This window comes from Meleagris gallopavo, chromosome 1 (genome assembly GCF_000146605.3).
Source record: "Meleagris gallopavo isolate NT-WF06-2002-E0010 breed Aviagen turkey brand Nicholas breeding stock chromosome 1, Turkey_5.1, whole genome shotgun sequence".
Lineage (NCBI taxonomy): Eukaryota > Metazoa > Chordata > Aves > Galliformes > Phasianidae > Meleagris > Meleagris gallopavo.
The window spans coordinates 35,591,048-35,608,868 of NC_015011.2; the positions used below are offsets into that span (position 1 = coordinate 35,591,048).

At 38.6% G+C, this 17,821-nt stretch overlaps 1 protein-coding gene across 1 annotated transcript in view; it reads right to left on the reverse strand.

Moving 5' to 3' along the window:
• Nucleotides 1-10,998: 10,998 nt before the first annotated feature.
• The window catches only part of TSPAN8 (tetraspanin 8), a 17,975-nt gene continuing 11,152 nt past the window's right edge, over nucleotides 10,999-17,821 (reverse strand). The window contains exons 6-8 of the mRNA XM_003202082.4: nucleotides 17,468-17,617; nucleotides 15,568-15,651; nucleotides 10,999-13,052 (exon numbers count right to left, since the gene is read on the reverse strand). Coding sequence (XP_003202130.1) covers nucleotides 12,999-13,052; nucleotides 15,568-15,651; nucleotides 17,468-17,617 — 288 coding nt within the window. The 3' untranslated portion in view covers nucleotides 10,999-12,998. The remainder of the gene's footprint in view (nucleotides 13,053-15,567; nucleotides 15,652-17,467; nucleotides 17,618-17,821) is intronic.

Genomic DNA, 17,821 nt, shown 5'->3' on the forward strand with positions numbered 1-17,821 from the left:
AGTAGTGGTGGTGAGGAGGTTTGCTTTTTAAAAGATACTTGTGCTTGTCACAGTGGAATTAAGAAATCTTATTCCCCTCACTTGATATATGGCACGTTCCCACTCCTGTACAGCTGTCTGGATACATACAAAAGTAGAACACTTTCAAAGTGTCCTAGAGAGTAGATCATCTTTTGTGCATGAGTTACAGGATGATAAAGTCTCTGTAATAATCATTTATTGTTTCCAATTTCCATCTGTATCCGGGTGTAATGTTCACAGATTCAAAAAGTTGGAACAGGCAGGTATGGGCTAAGTAGCCCACCTGGCTCCACTTATCCCCCTTTCAAATTAGAGGCAATGTAACCCAAAACCTCTATCTTCTGCTTTTTAACATTTCACACAAACTCATTTGGGAAATTTATTGTGGCTTTAAAAAGATCTGACTTTTTTATTTGGTGCGTCACACTGCAAGAACAGTACAGTACCTGTTAGCCAGATGGTACAGGAATAACAAGCCAAAAGGTACCAGATTTCTTATTTAGAGTCTGCTGTGAAACATACGTATCAGATTCAGGTGATATTAATGAAAAAATAATGCTGGAAAAGTTACAAGCCATTATTCCATGCAGAAATGGCATTTTTCCCCTTTTACAAGCACTCTCCAGTTAAATAAGCTTTGAACTTTCAGCTCTTTCTGTTTGCGGGAGTTTGCTTATAACAGTCGTGTAGCCAATATGACGACAAGTTTGGAAGAGGCCCAGGTATTTTTAATCAGTGAGACCATGCAGCAAAGTATGAAACATATTGAAACTGCTTTTGCCTTTACATGACCAAAATTTTCTATAACAATATAAAATCAGTGTAACCAACAGACCAAATTCCAGCAAAATTTACTGCTCCTTAGCAGGTTAGGCTACATGGCAGTCTTAATTGTCAGCCCTAATAGGATCTTGCAAAGGTTTTATGAAAGTCAATTTAGTTTTAGAGATCATAAATGGTGTCGCAGCTTGGTCAGTGTGAGTCCTATCAAACAGCTGTACTGTCATATCAAAATTAATATCCAGTTTTCTTTCTTATTGCTATTAAGCCAGACCAGATGTTTGCTTTGACTCTGTAAACCCCTTGTAACAGGGACAAACAGGATGAAAGTCACTGGGGAAAATCAGCCCAGTGTCAACACACAGAGCCAGCCGGTCCCACCCCACACTGCCCCGCTGCGCACAGAGCAGCCACCCCTCCCACGGGTGCTCCAGTCACTCCATCTCTCCTTTGTTTGTTTGGAGGGAATGAGCTTAGAGTAGCCCATCCTCACATGAAAAGCACATACTAATCAAGCAGGACTTGGTCTGTAAATAATGCATCAGAGTCATATCTGCACTGAAGTTTGGCTGCTGGAGTTGTGCTTCAATTAGAAGTTTCTAGACTGGACTCGGTCAGTCTAGTGGAGGCCTACCACAGCAGGATGTGCTATGAAATAGCTTCCTTTGGTCACTTTATGTACACACCTCCTCTGGGGAATGCTGATTGCCTTTCTCCTCATAGAAGCCTCCAGTTCTTCCAGATATGCTGTCCCATACTTGCCAGATCAGCCAGCACCACAGCTCATTGTGCCCTCACCCACTGGGACTTATCCTATCTTCACATTCATGGTGGCCATCTCAGTGGAGGTAATGGGACACACAGGGACAGGTCTTCTGATCACAGGGTCATGCTGAATCCAAGCTACAAGGTTTCCTGACATGGTGACTGTGGTCCCATCTCACTGTGGGAAGTATTGGGGAAGGGAGAGGGAGAGGGAGAGGGAGAGGAAGAGAAAGAGAGAGAGGGAGAGGGAGAGGGAGAGGGAGAGGGAGAGGGAGAGGGAGGAGGGAGGAGGAGAGGAGAGGAGAGGAGAGGAGAGGAGAGGAGAGGAGAGGAGAGGAGAGAAAAAGTTAGAGGAAACTTTGAGTAGACCTGCTCCAAGATATTTGATTGTCCCTCAGGTTCCCCTCTCTCAAATAAGCCCGCACACCACTCCATGAACTGTTGGTATCTCTAAACTACAGTCACGATTTGTTATTAATTCTTTCCTCGGAAGGCTTGTGGTGTTCAGGCATTGTCCCAGCTCAGTATTAGCAGTAAGAACTAGGGACCTGACTCAACCCCTCAAAGGCTGTCATTGTAGCTGCTTTCAGCCCCTTCTCAGACAGGCCCACCTCAACACAAGTCCAGATCCTTTCAGACCTTTCTCTCTCCAAGAGTTTCTAATAAGCTTACTGAAGATTTTGCTTCTTGGTTTTTGAATTCACCAGCTAGAGAGCAGCTAGTTGCGGGGTACCCACACACATGAAATGCTGCAAGATTTATGTCTATCAAACATAAAATGCAATGAATGTAGAAATCTATGTAATGTTTCATTTAATAAAATAGTTAATGTTAGTGATGGCGAAGGTATGCAAAAATAACTTCAAAACCTAAACATATCTGGAAGAAGTATAGAAAATTATTTTTCTCAGCTACTAGTAATATCTGTGTAGAATGTTCTCACTGTACAACACAGAAAATTGTAATTCCTATAATGTTCCTGCATTGTATGAGCATTGTATTTTACAGGTTTGTTATATATTGGCTACATGACTTACTATCACCTTAGAAATGGAGATTTCCATGGTTTCCATGTCTTGATGGAAATTAGATTCCACTTAGCTCATGAACGTGCAAAGTCATGTGAAGCAGACAGATATGCTTAGAGTGAAATAATATCAGAAACTGCTAGTTTCAATAGAGACAGAGTTATATCTTTAACTGAACTTAAAAGGTTTTCTAAATTTATGATAGGCCACTTTAAATGTGACTATTACAAGGAAAAAGAAAAAGTGAAAAATCTGAGCCTTTCTAACCTTATATTGACGTAATTTTCTTGGATTTTCAATGCTATTTTGAAAAGACCTTCAAATTAGAGGTGTGTAAAATGTTTTTAATAAGGTGTAAAATTATTCAGATGTTACCTTTCTTCACATTTCTTTAAGAATTAAAAAAATAGAGAGAAATAGAAATCATTTCTGAAAAATAAATTTAATCCTAAGTGATTATCTTTTTTTTAAAACAAAAAAGGAACATTGGAATAAACCTATGAACATTTTTTGATTTTCCATGGTTTGATGAAAATTAGGCATATTCTGTTAAACTCGTATGGTGAATGTGCAAAATCATGTGAATCAGAAAGGAAAAAACATATCTGATCAGGCTTTTAGCAACAGGATTTAAACTGCACAAGGCTGCAGTCAGAAGACTTGGACAGTGGCTTAATTTCTTTGAGCTGGGACAGAAGGCCAAAGCTCTCAGCAGAAGTAAATTGGTATTGCTCCACTGAACACACTGGAGCTGTGCTAATGGCAAAGGAATCACACTGATTGACATCTTATGAGGATTTGGCCCCATTTCGTCTCCTGGGTGAGCGAGATTTTCTGTGTTAAAGAGAACCTCATTATTCCACAAATGGCAGAGAACTGTTGCATATTTTTTTTTACTGTTGATTTCAAAGGATACTTTAAATCAGAAGTTTTCCATTTTCTCAGGCCGGGATGTGGCGCTATTTGTTGCTGCTCTGAGCTTGCATGGATTCACTGCATCTGTAGAGCAGACTCCTGCCTGTGAATGTTGGCCGATACACTTCCATTTTTGTTAGAAAAATCGATATTTTTCTAAGAAATTGACAACTACAGTTTTAGAGGTTTGAGTTGTTACAATGAACAATACCATCCTCTGCACACTTCTGCATCTTCAGAAAAGAGGAACAGAATTTTTCAAAAATCTGCCAAATGGTGTTGCTCTCTTACATATTTCACTTTTGTTTTGCAAATCCATCTTGCCTGCTGCTGCCTCACCTGCCAATAGAGTCCTGAACTCTTAGTTATGCTCTCTAACATTTGCCAAAATATACAGAAAAGTCAAAATAGCAAATCAAAAGGTGACTGTGGGAGCTTATTTACCAAGCGCAGTTAATCCATAATCCACCGAGGTGGGCATTTCTTGGCCACCATTTTTTCATTAAGAAAAAGACTTCTAAGATCACCTAATCTAACCATCTACCTACCACAAATATTGGCCAGTAAGCCATATTCTTTAGTACGACATCTGTATGATTCTTGAACACCTCCAGGGATGGTGACTGCACCACTTCCCTGGGCAGCTCATATCAGTTCCTGATTGCTCTTACTGAGAAGAATTTTTCCAAATATCCGACATGAACTTCCTCTGGTGCAACTTGGGGCCATTCCCTCTCATCCTGTCACTGTTAACTGGAAGAAGAAGCCAAACTCTACCTTGCCATAATTTCCTTTCAGGTAGCTATAGAAGGAAATAATGTCTCCCCTGAGCCTCCTCTTCTCCGGACTAAACTTGTGCTCAACAGCAAGCTGTTGGCATGGGAGCCACCATAACACATATCTCTGGTGACAACTTGCACATTTTTTGATGTATCTGAGCTGCAGGTTTTCTATATTCTTGCTACAGTTTTTCGCACTGTAAACTACAAATGATCTCCCGAGGTCTGCAAAGTGCATAGCAATACTATTGCATTCATTAAAGTAATGAGACATAACAAGTACAAAGTATATGCAAGGCATACAGTCTGGAGAACCAATGGAAAGTAAAAGTCTGTTTCTCAAATTTTCCTCATGGAAAATGGCTCTAATACTGGAGAGGACTGTCCTGGGCATATGGACAAGCTTAGGATAACCCAGGAACATTAACTTAGGCACTCTGTACTGCCATGCTTTCTTCTATGACCCAGGCTTCAGATTGCCTGTTATTTCTAATACCAACATAATTTTGCTTCCAGATGCATGACAACTTCCCAGAATAGAAAATGTGGTTAACTGCACAGTGCAGCCTTAAAATATTTTAGTTATGCTTTTATTCACAGTGTTCTGTCACTTCCTGCTTCTTACCAAATAAATTTAGTCACAGTGCCTGTGGTTTTGCTGATATCTCTTCGTGTCTTCATGTGAGGAAGCCACTACGTGCACAAGCTCTACAAGAACATGTCTGTTTCTCAGTCTCACAACTGGGTCAGCTGTTACAGAATATAGACCATATACTGTGTTCTAATTTCCATTATAATGTGAAGCTGTTGTAGCCCTATAAGCATTTCTAACAGTACACTGTGTAGATGTCTTGCTCATAGCAGAGTTTTGTCACAATTGTTCTGTTACTGGCGTAAACCAAAATTTTTTAGGCTTTTAATTTTTCTGAGCAGACTGTTGCAATAGCCTGGGTGACTGCAGATGACAAACCTAAACTCTTGTTCTAGGGACCAATGGAGTGAATCACAGGCCTAGAAGTAAGTTGCCTCATTTTAACTCTGGTAAGGTGAAGAAGAAACCTGTGCAGGACCTGCACAGGACCAGCACAGGACTTCAGAGGACACATGAGCAGCAGGAGCCCAGGAAGGGGGCCTTGGTGGTGTAAAAGATACTGAATGATACATGAGGTGACTGAATCCCACTTAATTTATCCAATCTTAATTTGATAAATAGGTGCACCAAAGTCCAGAACAGACCAGAGAACCTCTATATTTTCTGTATTTGAGATACTTATGCATATATGTTACACTTACACAGATATTCACAATATACAGTATTGCATAAAATGTGAAATATTCTCTGTTTAGGCTTGTGGCTTACATTTCTTGAATAAGCGTCAATAATCATTTCTAGTTTCATATCTTTGCACATATTTTTAGTTTCTGACTACATGGTTCCAGGCTCTCTAATAAATTTCTGCTCCTGTATAACTTACAGTGACACCCATTCGACAATGTGCATAAATTCAAGCCATGGATTTGCAAGCACAGAAAGTTTATACCACTTTTTCCACCTACAGTTGCAAACCTTAGAAATGGCTGCCATATGATGAGAAATAAAGCAAGTGTCCCTCTTGGATGATATAAAACCCACTCCACCTGCTCACAAAATTCTCCTCATCAGCATGAAATCTGTGACAGTTGTCCCTTCGTATAACATCAGTGTGATTATCTCAGTTAGAACCACGCATTATTAAAATCAAACGACATTATTGACCTGAACTTATGATTGCTGTCATTCAAAAAAAATTGTTCATTTGAGAATATTTGAAACAGAGCCAATTTCAGCTCTGAAAAACTGCACTTGAAGCCTTTTGTCCACAACTTTTTGCATTTGTAGCACATTATTTTCTTTCTATTCCTGGATGGTTCATGTGTTTCATTGTCTATATATTTTTAAAATTATGTTTGAACAACTATATTCTGGAGTGATTCTTTGTTTTATTAATTCAAAACATTTTTCCACTGACTGGAAGACTGAAAGATGGTAATATAATGAAAAGTAATATCAGAAAGTCCTCCGGGTAGCCATAAGAATCTATGCGTACAAAGAGAGCAGAATCTTAAATCACAAGGAGAAGGTAATTCACTGTAATTATTCATGCCAAGGTATTAAGCATGTCAGAGATAGCACATCTGGATCCTTTGTACCACGTTCACAGTACCCAGAGCCATATCTGACAGACAATTTCCTGTACTTAATGTGACAAACTATTTTAGAATCTGGAATGTCTCAGAGTTGAGGACATTTCTGAAATCCAACAACTATAAAACATGCCCCCGTTTCCTTCCCCATTCAGCACCCTCTATTGTAATCAGTAATCTGTAATTTCTCACTTGTACTGACAAACAGTCTAGTCTTGATTAGTTTGCCAGAGGCTCCGGGGATCCATCACACTTTCCATCAGGTTGGGTTGTAACATCTGTCTTGTGGCTCTGATTGCACCCCAGTTTCTCTAACTCTTATTCTGGCTCCCTACATTCCTCTCCCAATTGCAACTGGTTATGTCATTCTCTTTTTAAAATTTTATTCCTTTTTCCTGATATTCTGACCCTTGTTACCGCACCCCATATGTCTGCTTGTCTACAGACATACAGTGCGAAGATAATGGAACTACCATAGTCTCTGTTGCAAGATCAGCTGCTCCCAACTTCTTGTTGTAATTCACTTCCTACACTGAAACTGATTGCCAATATATTTCTTTGGTAAATTCATTTCTATCCTTATTCACATAATTACTATATTCATCCTTTTAATTAATCAAGTTCCTCTGCCATTGTTTTTCTTAATTCTATGCCAGAGAACATCAGTAGTTTTGACAGCAGTGGACATTTCTGCAAGCAGGGCTGAGAAATAAGTAATGGATGTCCTGATGAGCAGCCAATGTTCATTTTGATGACTCCACTTCCTAGTATTTGTTACCCTTAATGTCCTACTTATCAAAGATACAGATACTAAGACTTAGTCAAAGAAGACAAACATTTTTTTGAATAAAGTCCAATACATTATAAAAGTTGTTCTGTTCTTTTTTCTTTTAATTGAGACAGAGATATGTTTTCTCGATCCCTTTCTCATTTCAAGTAGGTCAAATGTACAGAAGACCTTTCCCAGTCTGAATTAACTGCAATTATAAAGAAATCAATGTCAAGTAATGATACATTTAATGATTCAGAATGTGGCTGCCTGTATAATTCATAAGCATAATGAAATGGAGTTTAGGAAAGATTTGCATTTCAGTGTATGCATGCAGCTGAATCTTTACTGAGATTCAAAATATAGTAACAAAATAGTTAGCATTCATATATCAACTTGGAGTTGGCTGATCCAACAAATCTTTTAGATATTAGGTACCAGAAAAGCACAGTTTGAAACAGCTTAGAAACACATTATATTCATTTAATTCCAGACATGAAACTACTGACACTTTGGGCTTTTTAACACAGTCCTTGGAACACACTCCACTAATTAACCCCCTTACATTAGAAAGATCACAGACTTCTGGTATGAAAAGCTGGTGTGCCATGAGACTGCTTTTGGAAGCTGTCTGAGAGACCGTTGGAGTCTGTCCATATTCAGTGCCTGATTTTCTTACCAGTTTCAGCCATTAGCACAGCATAGTTCAGTTTTCTTGAAAAAAAAAGAAAAATAGGCCTATCAGTCTCTTCCAATATTGCACAGGTTATTGTAGATGAAGGAGTTGGAGACTCTCTGATGAATTATACTACCTGAATTTGAGCTCCTTACAGATTAGGAAAGAAGAATATTGTACATCTATTACACCTCTTGCTGCCCAAGGATCTCTCTTACCTTTTATTTCTTCATGCCTTTTCTCCTAGTTCCTGTCTCTTAAAGAATTCTTGACTGCTCAAGCAAGTTTTATAAAATCTAATGGTAAGGAGATATACTGCTGCAGAGATTTGTTATTCTCTACAAGCAAAAAGAATTTTTAAGTGGATTTGAGATGAAAGAGTGAAGTCTGATTTTCCCATTCCTCTCCGGTGTTCGAGTTCAATTAGATAAAGGATTCAGTCCTATCCAGTGGTGAATGACATCACCTCTCTCACTCCACAAGGAACACAAGCAGGCTCAGCATTTTGCAAAATACACCAAGGATCAACTTTCAGTTCAAAAAAGAAAGACTTGAAAAGAACAAAAAGCAGTTTAATCCAAACCACTGCACAAAAAGAGAGTCCTTCAGTGAAAGGATGAGAATATTGCTATTGACAGGCGCAGGGAGAAAACCTGCCAGATCTCTTGAGATATAATTATCAAGAATAATCAAATTGCCGTGAATGAAGGCAGAAAATCTCCAAGCTTCCTTTTAGTCCCTGAAAGTGGTCCTAATCTAGCAGTGCCCCAGGTCAACTCTGCTCTGTTCCCTCCTGGAGGAGCAGTGCCCCAGGTCAACTCTGCTCTGTTCCCTCCTGGAGGAGCAGTGCCCCAGGTCAACTCTGCTCTGTTCCCTCCTGGAGGAGCAGTGCTCAGGTGGCTTCCACAGCCTGAACATTTGAAGGAGTAGATATTGATTCTGGCTCTGAAGAAAGATTAAATATTTGTTTTATAACTGGCAGACCAAAGAGCCCACAGTAAAATGTCTCCTAACCTGGGAAGGGTTGAATTCAAACTATATCAGCCTAGATAGGCTGTTTTCTCCCATGCCAAAGAACCTCTGGCTAAGCAGTTAGAGCAGGTCTTACAGCAGCAACAAGGAATTAGCTTTTTGTGATTTCAATCATATTTCAGAATTTAAACTGACAGTTTTCCTGTCTAAATGTATTTATTTATTTGTTTGTTTTAAATTGCCTCATTTAATCATGTCTTTAAACATTCTGGGGACAGATTTCCAGTGCCCTGGTGTTTTTTCCACAGGTGAAGCCAGTGGTTCCTGCTCCTTGGGCTAACTCTCCAAGCATCCCTAAGGGCCAGGCACCCAGAAGAACTGTCTCTCACATCACTCTTTGGCTATCCGCTCTGCTCTGGTGACAACAGCTTCTTAGGGGTCATGACAATCAGCCAAATTTGGAGAAGATTTAACATTGTGTGGAGAAGAGGTTGAACTGGCTTTCAACCTCTCAACCTCATATGGTCAGGACACAAAGGTGGATCGGGGCCAAATTCCCCTGACACTGAGCTAAGCGCAACAAATGTTGGATCTTGATAAGCACAGTTTCCTTCTTCTTCCTTCTTTCAAAGAAATTTGCCCTGTGTTTCTTTGTTCTTTCATTTTTCAAAATCAGATTTCTTTTTGTTTATTTGCCTGTCATTTTCTTCATTGTTTTTATTTCCAACAGTGGACTTACTAACACTCCTTTCATTGTTCATGTCATTCCTGACATTGCTTTACTGACTCACTTTTTAGTATAAACTATAAATTTTCTTTTTTTTTTCTATTAATGCAGTCCTTCATTTTCCTCCAAGTGCATTTCCTTCTGAGAACAACATGTTCCCCTAAAATCCCTTAAATGATGTAACAGATTATTATTTGGAGATAGTTTGACGCAGGTGTGATGTCTTATCTGTTGCCATTAAATAGCTGTTTGACCTTTACATGTTGAGTCACCATTTTGTGTTAAATAGACATGGTTTTAATTTGGGATTTAGATCCCTTAGCATCTTCTTTCTGCTTACCATTCTTTTCTTATACTTTTGAAGATTATAATACAATTTTTTTACCCTTTACTATTCTAAGTGCTAAGATCTGCATGTGTCTTTCCTCTGTGTGCTTGATTTTACTGGGTAACATTGAAAGGAACAAAACTAAAAAAGAAAAAAAGAAAAAAAGAAAAAAAAGAAAAAAAAACAACATTTCCTAACTTTCCCCAACACTCCACAAATGAAAAACCTCATGGTTTTATTGTCCCATTGAGATTTTATTGTCAAATTCCATTTTAGTAATTCCAGACGTCATGATTAAAAAGTGGACATGGGCTCAGAATAACATCCCATTTTACTTTTAGTCAACTGCTAACACAAAAATCTTCTGATAAGAAAACCAAGAGGACTCCATGAATGAGTGTTGCTGGGATCTCTGCTACAGAATTTTGGCTCTGAATGGGACATTCAGATGAATGCAGATGAACCTCATCCTACTAGCCCAAACAATAAGCATGGTTCATTTCCTAAAGGTTGGAGTAGGGACTATGACTGAGTACACAGGTCAGTGAATCAGTGAATAGTCCTCTCACCTTCATGGAATGTTATACTGATGCTCTTTCCAGACTGACCATTGATTCTACAAATTTTAACAAATTCAGTCTTATAGGGTGGAATTCATTCACTTCAACACTACATATCTGCAAAGCAAAGGACTCATCTAACCTCTTTGGAAATCTATTTGAGAATGAGATGCCTCAAATCCTGGATGCGTGATTAAAAGGGGAGATTGAACACATAGTTTAAACACAAATTTCTACTCTGTTATGGTTTGCATATGCCCGGATGAATCTTATCCTGAAAGATTTCTCTTTGTTTAACACTTAATGTTTTCCTGTTTCCAGTGAAAAATGGAAGAGGAAACTTCAAGGCAATACAGAAGTAAAAGTGAAGAAGTTTTGCAATATCAAAGGTAATGGACATATTTTAGAAGCAAACCCACTTCATTGGCAAGTTGGTAATATTCCAAATGACTCCACTTATTCAGTCCCATTTATACAGCCATGGTAGCATATAATCATGGTAATTCAATTTTATTCCCTGGGGTATTAGGAAACAAAAACAAATTGCCTAAATGTACAGAGGAACTATTAACTTTAGCTCTAGATGAAACTCTTGTGTCAAAGTTCCTGACTGAAGACAAAGAACTTTTTGCTGCTGATTTTAATGGCACCATAGTTTCAGCCAAAAGGATTCTAATGTATCATACATCATTATTTTGATGTAAGACGACAATATTTTAGGAACTATATCCCAAAGGGACTGTACAAAACAAAAACTTAGCAAGTTACTTTTATACATGTCTATCCCAGAGTAACATGCAGGATAAGATTAGTGTTCAAGCCAGCACACACTGTGCCAACTGTCAGTTGATGTCTACCACAAATCCTTAGCAGTAATGCTCAGTTTATAGATGACTGGAGCTTGCTACTTCTGGGGAAATGTATGAGCTTTAATTTTCCCTTCATGTCCATCTGTGGATTGGTTATGGACTCATGCATTTTCTCTGGTCCAACAAATTTCAGATTCTTCTGGCATAGTTTCCAAGATTCTTCAGAGGAATCTAGAGTTGTCTGGTAGCTAGTTGGCTTCTTGGGGAACACAAAGGCTTGAAACCAGCTCCCACAGGTTGGTCTGAGTGCTAGAGAGAGTGTGAATGTGACAGGACAGAAACTTTTCCCCTGAACATCATTTAAAAGATCATCATTGCTGCAGCTGAATTGTACCTGAATCTAGTTCTGCCAGTTTGAAGCAATGGTAAAGGTCTCCACCCAAGGAGATCCTTTAGAATATTTATAAGCAACATCAGAATGGCTTTGTCAAGACGGGAGCAGTCTGGTTGTGCTTCAGAGACCCAGTTGTGATCACTTCAGAAATCTGAAGTTGAAGAGCCTGGTAGTACACGTTTTTCTCATGACCAGCTGTTTGAACATGTTTAAAGCTATAATCATGGTAATTCAATTTTATTCCCTGGGGTATTAGGAAATAAAAACAAATTGCCTAAATGTACAGAGGAACTATTAACTTTAGCTCTAGATGAAACTCTTGTGTCAAAGTTCCTGACTGAAGACAAAGAACTTTTTGCTGCTGATTTTAATGGCACCACAGTTTCAGCCAAAAAGATTCTAATGTATCATACATCATTATGTATTCTGAAGTGGTCACAACTGGGTCTCTGAAGCATAACCAGACTGCTCCCATCTTGACAAAGCCATTTTGATATTGCTTATAAATATTCTAAAGGATCTCCTTGGGTGGAGACCTTTACCATTATCTGAAGATGAAGACAAGGCTTACTGAAACTGGTGGGAACAGCCAGTGCCTCAGACTCAGAGGTTATGTCATCAGTGTACTTTAGAAAGCTGCAGCATGTCTCTACGGGTATCATTAGGCATCTTAAAGGCCCCTTCCATCTCAAACCATTCTATGATTCTATGATCTTCATAACTTTAAAGCAATCTGCTCCCTGGTGCGGTTTACTTTCTGTCAAGGTGCCTCCTGGGTCAGCAGCTCTTTGGGAGTCAGGACCGTGGGGCATCCCTACTTGGGACAGCCAGGAACATCCTGGCAGCCCAGTGCCTGTCACAGCTGCAGCCAAAAGCAAGGTAGCTGGCACACTGCAGGAGACCTAGTGCTGAGTCTCTTCCCTTGAGATTGAGCCCAGATTTGTGTTGGTGATGATTCTGCTATGAGTGGTGTGATAGCTATGTGGACATATCATGTGGCGAGCTCAAATCTCAACATGTCTTAAATGTTATCTTCAGACAAAATAAACTTATCAGAAACACAAAGATATTTATTGCAAATAAAAATTCACATTCACATCTTTAAATCTTACAAAGTGTAAGGAGGTCGTTTTGCAAAATGTGATGTATCTGTGTGTACAGTGGGTGCCATTTTTATCAGAACAGCTGCCTGGGACATGCACATATTTATCAGAACGTGCCAAGGCAAATATCTCTCTGTCTACAAAGGCTTCAAATTGGCTGATGACATTGTTCTGACACTTTCACATTTTCATTTTCTCTGAATCTGGCAGTAGAGGCACATAGAAAACACCAAACCAAGAACCTAGAAAAGAAAAACATTTCTGGTATTACTTGGCAGTCCTAAAAACCCCAAGATACAACTGATACACAGAGGGAACATTTTGTTTGCAAATGTCTTGGATTCACATGCAGGCTAAATCTGCTGTGCAGAAGATCTTTTCCAACATAATTCTTTAAGAACATGACTGTAGCATACTGCCATTTAAGTAAAATTGTTATGTACCACAGGTAAGACTACAGATAAAATGGAAAATTTTCATTTGTTTGAAAGATGGATTGACTTTGTGAATGGGAAGTGCCAGTAACTCTGGAATTTTAAAATGTTCAAGAAACTCAGAAAAAAAAAAATCCTTTCTTTTCTAAAAAATTCAGAGGAACTTTCTGATTCCATTCAGTATCCTAAGGGTAATTTCCCTTTGAAATTTCTCTTTTCTTCTACCATTCTCTTATCTTTAATCTCTACATATGGTCACAAGTGTGTATGTACACAGGCGTACATCTGTACACATGTACTTAGCCCATCTTTATTGACTGGCAAATGATCATGCAACAATTATTTTATATTCAGAATTGAATTGGGGTAGAAATTCCACTAAAGAAGGTAAAAAAATATTGGTAGGATCACATTCTATGGTGGGAATTACTGGGTGAAATTCTACAACCTGTGACAAACAACTCGTGAGATGAAATAAAAAATCTTCCTTCTGTAATTTAAAATTAAACAACTTGTAAAAGTGTTATTCAAAATAGGAAAGTATCCAAGTGATATTTATGAGGCAGTGAATCCCAGAGTGCTTCGTTTATTCAAAGGAGGAGACAGTGTAGAGCACACAGAATGTGTGAGTACAAATAAGATGAGGGTTTGTGCTTACAGCTGGAAGAAGCAACATAGCTTGCCTGATATACCATGTCCACATTTGCACTTGTACCCAAGTGAAACTGGGCCATTTTTTCTCAGAATTATTTCCTCTAACAGAATGACCTGAAACCATCAACAGTCCACAAGGGGTATGATGGAGCAGGTAGAGGGGGAAGGCTAGGGAAGAGCACTTTCCCTTGTCCATCTCTTTTTATTTGATGTTTTTGAGAGGGCAGAGATGGCTAAGCATGTGGCTGTTACTTGAGATATATGATTTAGTATCTTTGGAAAGGCTGAATCTTCAGTGAGTGTGAATTGCCAGCTGACAATTTGTGCCAGCTGATAATTTGTGCCAGCTAAGGCTGTTTTCATATTATTTACTCTTTCTGTTTTCTAATCTTTTTATGATTGAAGAGGCAATTACCATAGCCAAATGATAACTAGAGGAAAGGGAAAAATGATGGTCAGTGAACCAAAGGCTCTAACAAATATGACTGCAGTAACTAGAGCAAAGTAACTTATGACTTTCTAGATGGATATATAATTTTATACTTAGATTGCATTATTAAAGATCTTCCTTTAATTCTTGTTATATTTATTTCATCTAGTTCCCCCCAAACTCTACACATGGGAAGGAGACCTGATCCCTCACGTATAGCAACTTAAATAACATGAAGTCTGTGTGGAGCAACGGTCTTCTGTCCTCCTGTCATCTCGCAGTGCTGCAGCTGCGTAACTGTTCCCTGCTTACAATTATTTTCCTGGAAGTGTATATCAGAGCTGGGGCTCTAGTCCACTTCTCATAACATGTGTAACAGCTCTCTGCCAATGATGTTAAGAAGTTTTCACTCAGAATAACAAACTGAACTCTGCACAGCAATCTTCGTCATTCTGCTTTTCCCTCAAACATCCATCTGCAGGAGGGGGTAGGGGAGGAGGGAAACCACACAGGAATAGTGAAAAGAATGAAAATGACCAAAGAAAGCAACATGATGAAATCCCTTTCTTCTTTTCCATTTTATCCTAATCAAAGATTATCATTCATCAAGTAGATGACTGTATCACCTCATTGTTTTTCCTCCTCTTTCTGGAGGAAATTTTGCATGTTAGTCTTCAGTGAATGATGAAGAAATTAAAGTGCTCACGTTCCACATTTTTTTACACACTTGGATATATGGAGCAGGTGTGCACTCAGGCACATTTACACATCATCTTGATGGTTAAATTATGCCCTCAGAATAATAATTTCATACCGTAATTCTCCATAATAAGAGTATGTATTTTACAGGCTACAAAGTTTTCGTATAGGATGTCTTTTTCCTCCAGTGAAGAAGGGAAAGAGAAGAACAGCTACTTTGCTACCTGTGTGTCTAAAGCTGAGATTCTGCACACCCCTCTGTACACTGGGCTCGCTGTTAAGCCACTGCCTGGCTCCAGGCCTGTCTGATTTTTGCAGAAAAAAAGTGTGGAGATATGCTTATACAGACAACAGGGTGGTGTGGTCGCACCTGAGTTTCTCAGCTCAGCAGCCATATGCAGTTTATAGGAAATAACAGTAAGATTGTAGCTAAGATTAGAAACGGTTGTCCCTTGTCTACTAATTGAGCACTCCCACTGTATTCTAAGTAGAACATATTGCTTGCCAACCACTAAATACTTTAATAGTATATACTGGTACCTCAATAACTGCCATTCCAAATGCGATCCCCATAATTGTGTCCATATTTTTCTGAAGGAAATCGAGAATCACTGTTTTACACGGCTGAAAAATAAATTAAAACAATTAATTATAGGTAAACAGGATTATCCTGATGTTGTTAGGAGCGTATTCTCTAAAATATCTTCTCTCTTCTCTCTACATGGAAGAAAAACAATTTGAATTTATTCTAGTTTGTTGTTAACAATAACACACCTGTATGTACCTTGTGTTATGAGACAGATATCCAGCCCGTGCCTTCCCAAATATAAAGATGAATTTGACTTTATTTTCCCACTAATCTGGTCTTTTAATTTGAGACCTCAAAGCCTGTTAGTAAGATCAGTCTCAATTAACTATATTTGGATATAAACCCAAGCTTAAATATTAATTTTGATGGATGATTGATGGTCTTGGACTGACTGAAGAGAATGATTGTACCTGAAGTATATATATACATAAAGTTACTGTTCTTATTTATAAATGCATACTTCAGTTCTTGTAAGGCTTACGAGTCCTTCAAATGTTGACAATACTGCTTTTGCAAATTGTGAAGCCAAGTGCAGCTTAAATCCATCACAACTACAGTACTGTTCCAATACTACATATACTACCACAAAATATATTGCATAGTTATATGCCTTCACCATATTTCCTCCACAATAAACACATAGGTACTTTCCTTCCAATCCTTCTAAAAACCTCTTATTTAGGCTGACTCAGAACTGCACTTTTCTCCTGGATGACAAGAGTTGAATGTCTTTACTAGAATCTAACACCACCATGAAATCTGTGTGTTCACGACAGCAATATCTTGCACCTGCAACAATTTCACTGATGGTTTCTTATGTGTTCTTTGAGGGTTTGTCTGAGGCCCAAAAGACATAAAAATGTGGCCCAAACACCTTCTTTTCATACATTATTTCCAGATTGAGTTTTGGCATTCTCTACTTAACCAGAATTTTCCCATGCTTTAAAACATATTTGCTTCTGTGAGGCTACATAGTGAAGAAATCCATTTTCAGGCAAGATATTTAGAATAGTGTAGAATTAGCTCTGGATATTTGCTAAAATTTGCTTTTCACTGGATGCAGATCAGTGAACTTCATGTCACCAGCATTTTAAAATTGAAGCTATTTGGCCTAGTCTTCCACTGTTTTTTCCCTACTTTTCTTTGCATACGTAGAGTTACATTTCCATGTAAAGAGACGGATAAATTGTGAAATAAATTGAGATTTCTGCTGCCCACCCACCAATTTTTGAGTATATCTTTTTGTTATACATCACCAGGCATTTTTTTCTTATTATTGTATTAACTGCCACAAGCCTTTCAAAAGACCATAGTTGTTGCAAACTGTGCTTTGATTGCGCTGCCAGGAAGCCTACAACATATAAAGTGTCCTTCCAGTTGATTTTGCAAAACGAGCATGTTTTTTAGTAAAGGGCTAAAAAAAACCAAGAACCTGTATTTAATGTACTCGCTTTTCAATATCCTTTAGCCTCTGAGTCAACATGTCTAGCACCAAAATGAGCTCTGATGGGAGCATCACCTTCCAAGAGAGAAGTGAGATCCAAAGAGTAGTTGATGTGTTGCTTTGACACAGAGGTATACACTGACCCTGAAGCCATAGTAGCAGTTTACACCCATATAATCACACAGAATTCTGGAGTCCTATAAGTAGTGGAGTGCACAGCTGAAACAGAGGCATCTCAGGAAGAGGAAGAGGTCACATGTTTCAGGTATGCAAAGTAATTAAACAACAGCTGATACGGAGGTAATGCTGACTAAAAAAGAGAAGGCTAAACTTTGCCTTTTTGGGAAGTCAGAACTCTCTTAAAGCCTCTTTTTGGAAGGAAGAGTGGAATGTTGTACTTTTCTTACCTGTTTAAAAATATATCTGTCTCCAAAAGGGATGCAGAGATTTTCTTCTTGATACTTTTGTTCACACTCACAGACTTTTTTGCCATCAATAACAAGATTGATATTGTTTCCCCAGTCACTAGCCCCATTGACCAAACCACAGCACTGACCCTGCAAGAAAAGAGGAAATGGGAAGATAAGAAAAACGTGGTGGTTTGCCATGAGGGGAGAAGAGGAGGGGGGAGTGGAGGGGAACAACAATTTCCTTTCATGTTTTTCCATATGGACTTTTTCCAGATTGATATCTGTGTTAAACATCCCTTACATTTCCAAACCAGTTATGAGAATGTGCGAGTACAAGTTCAAAAAGAAAAA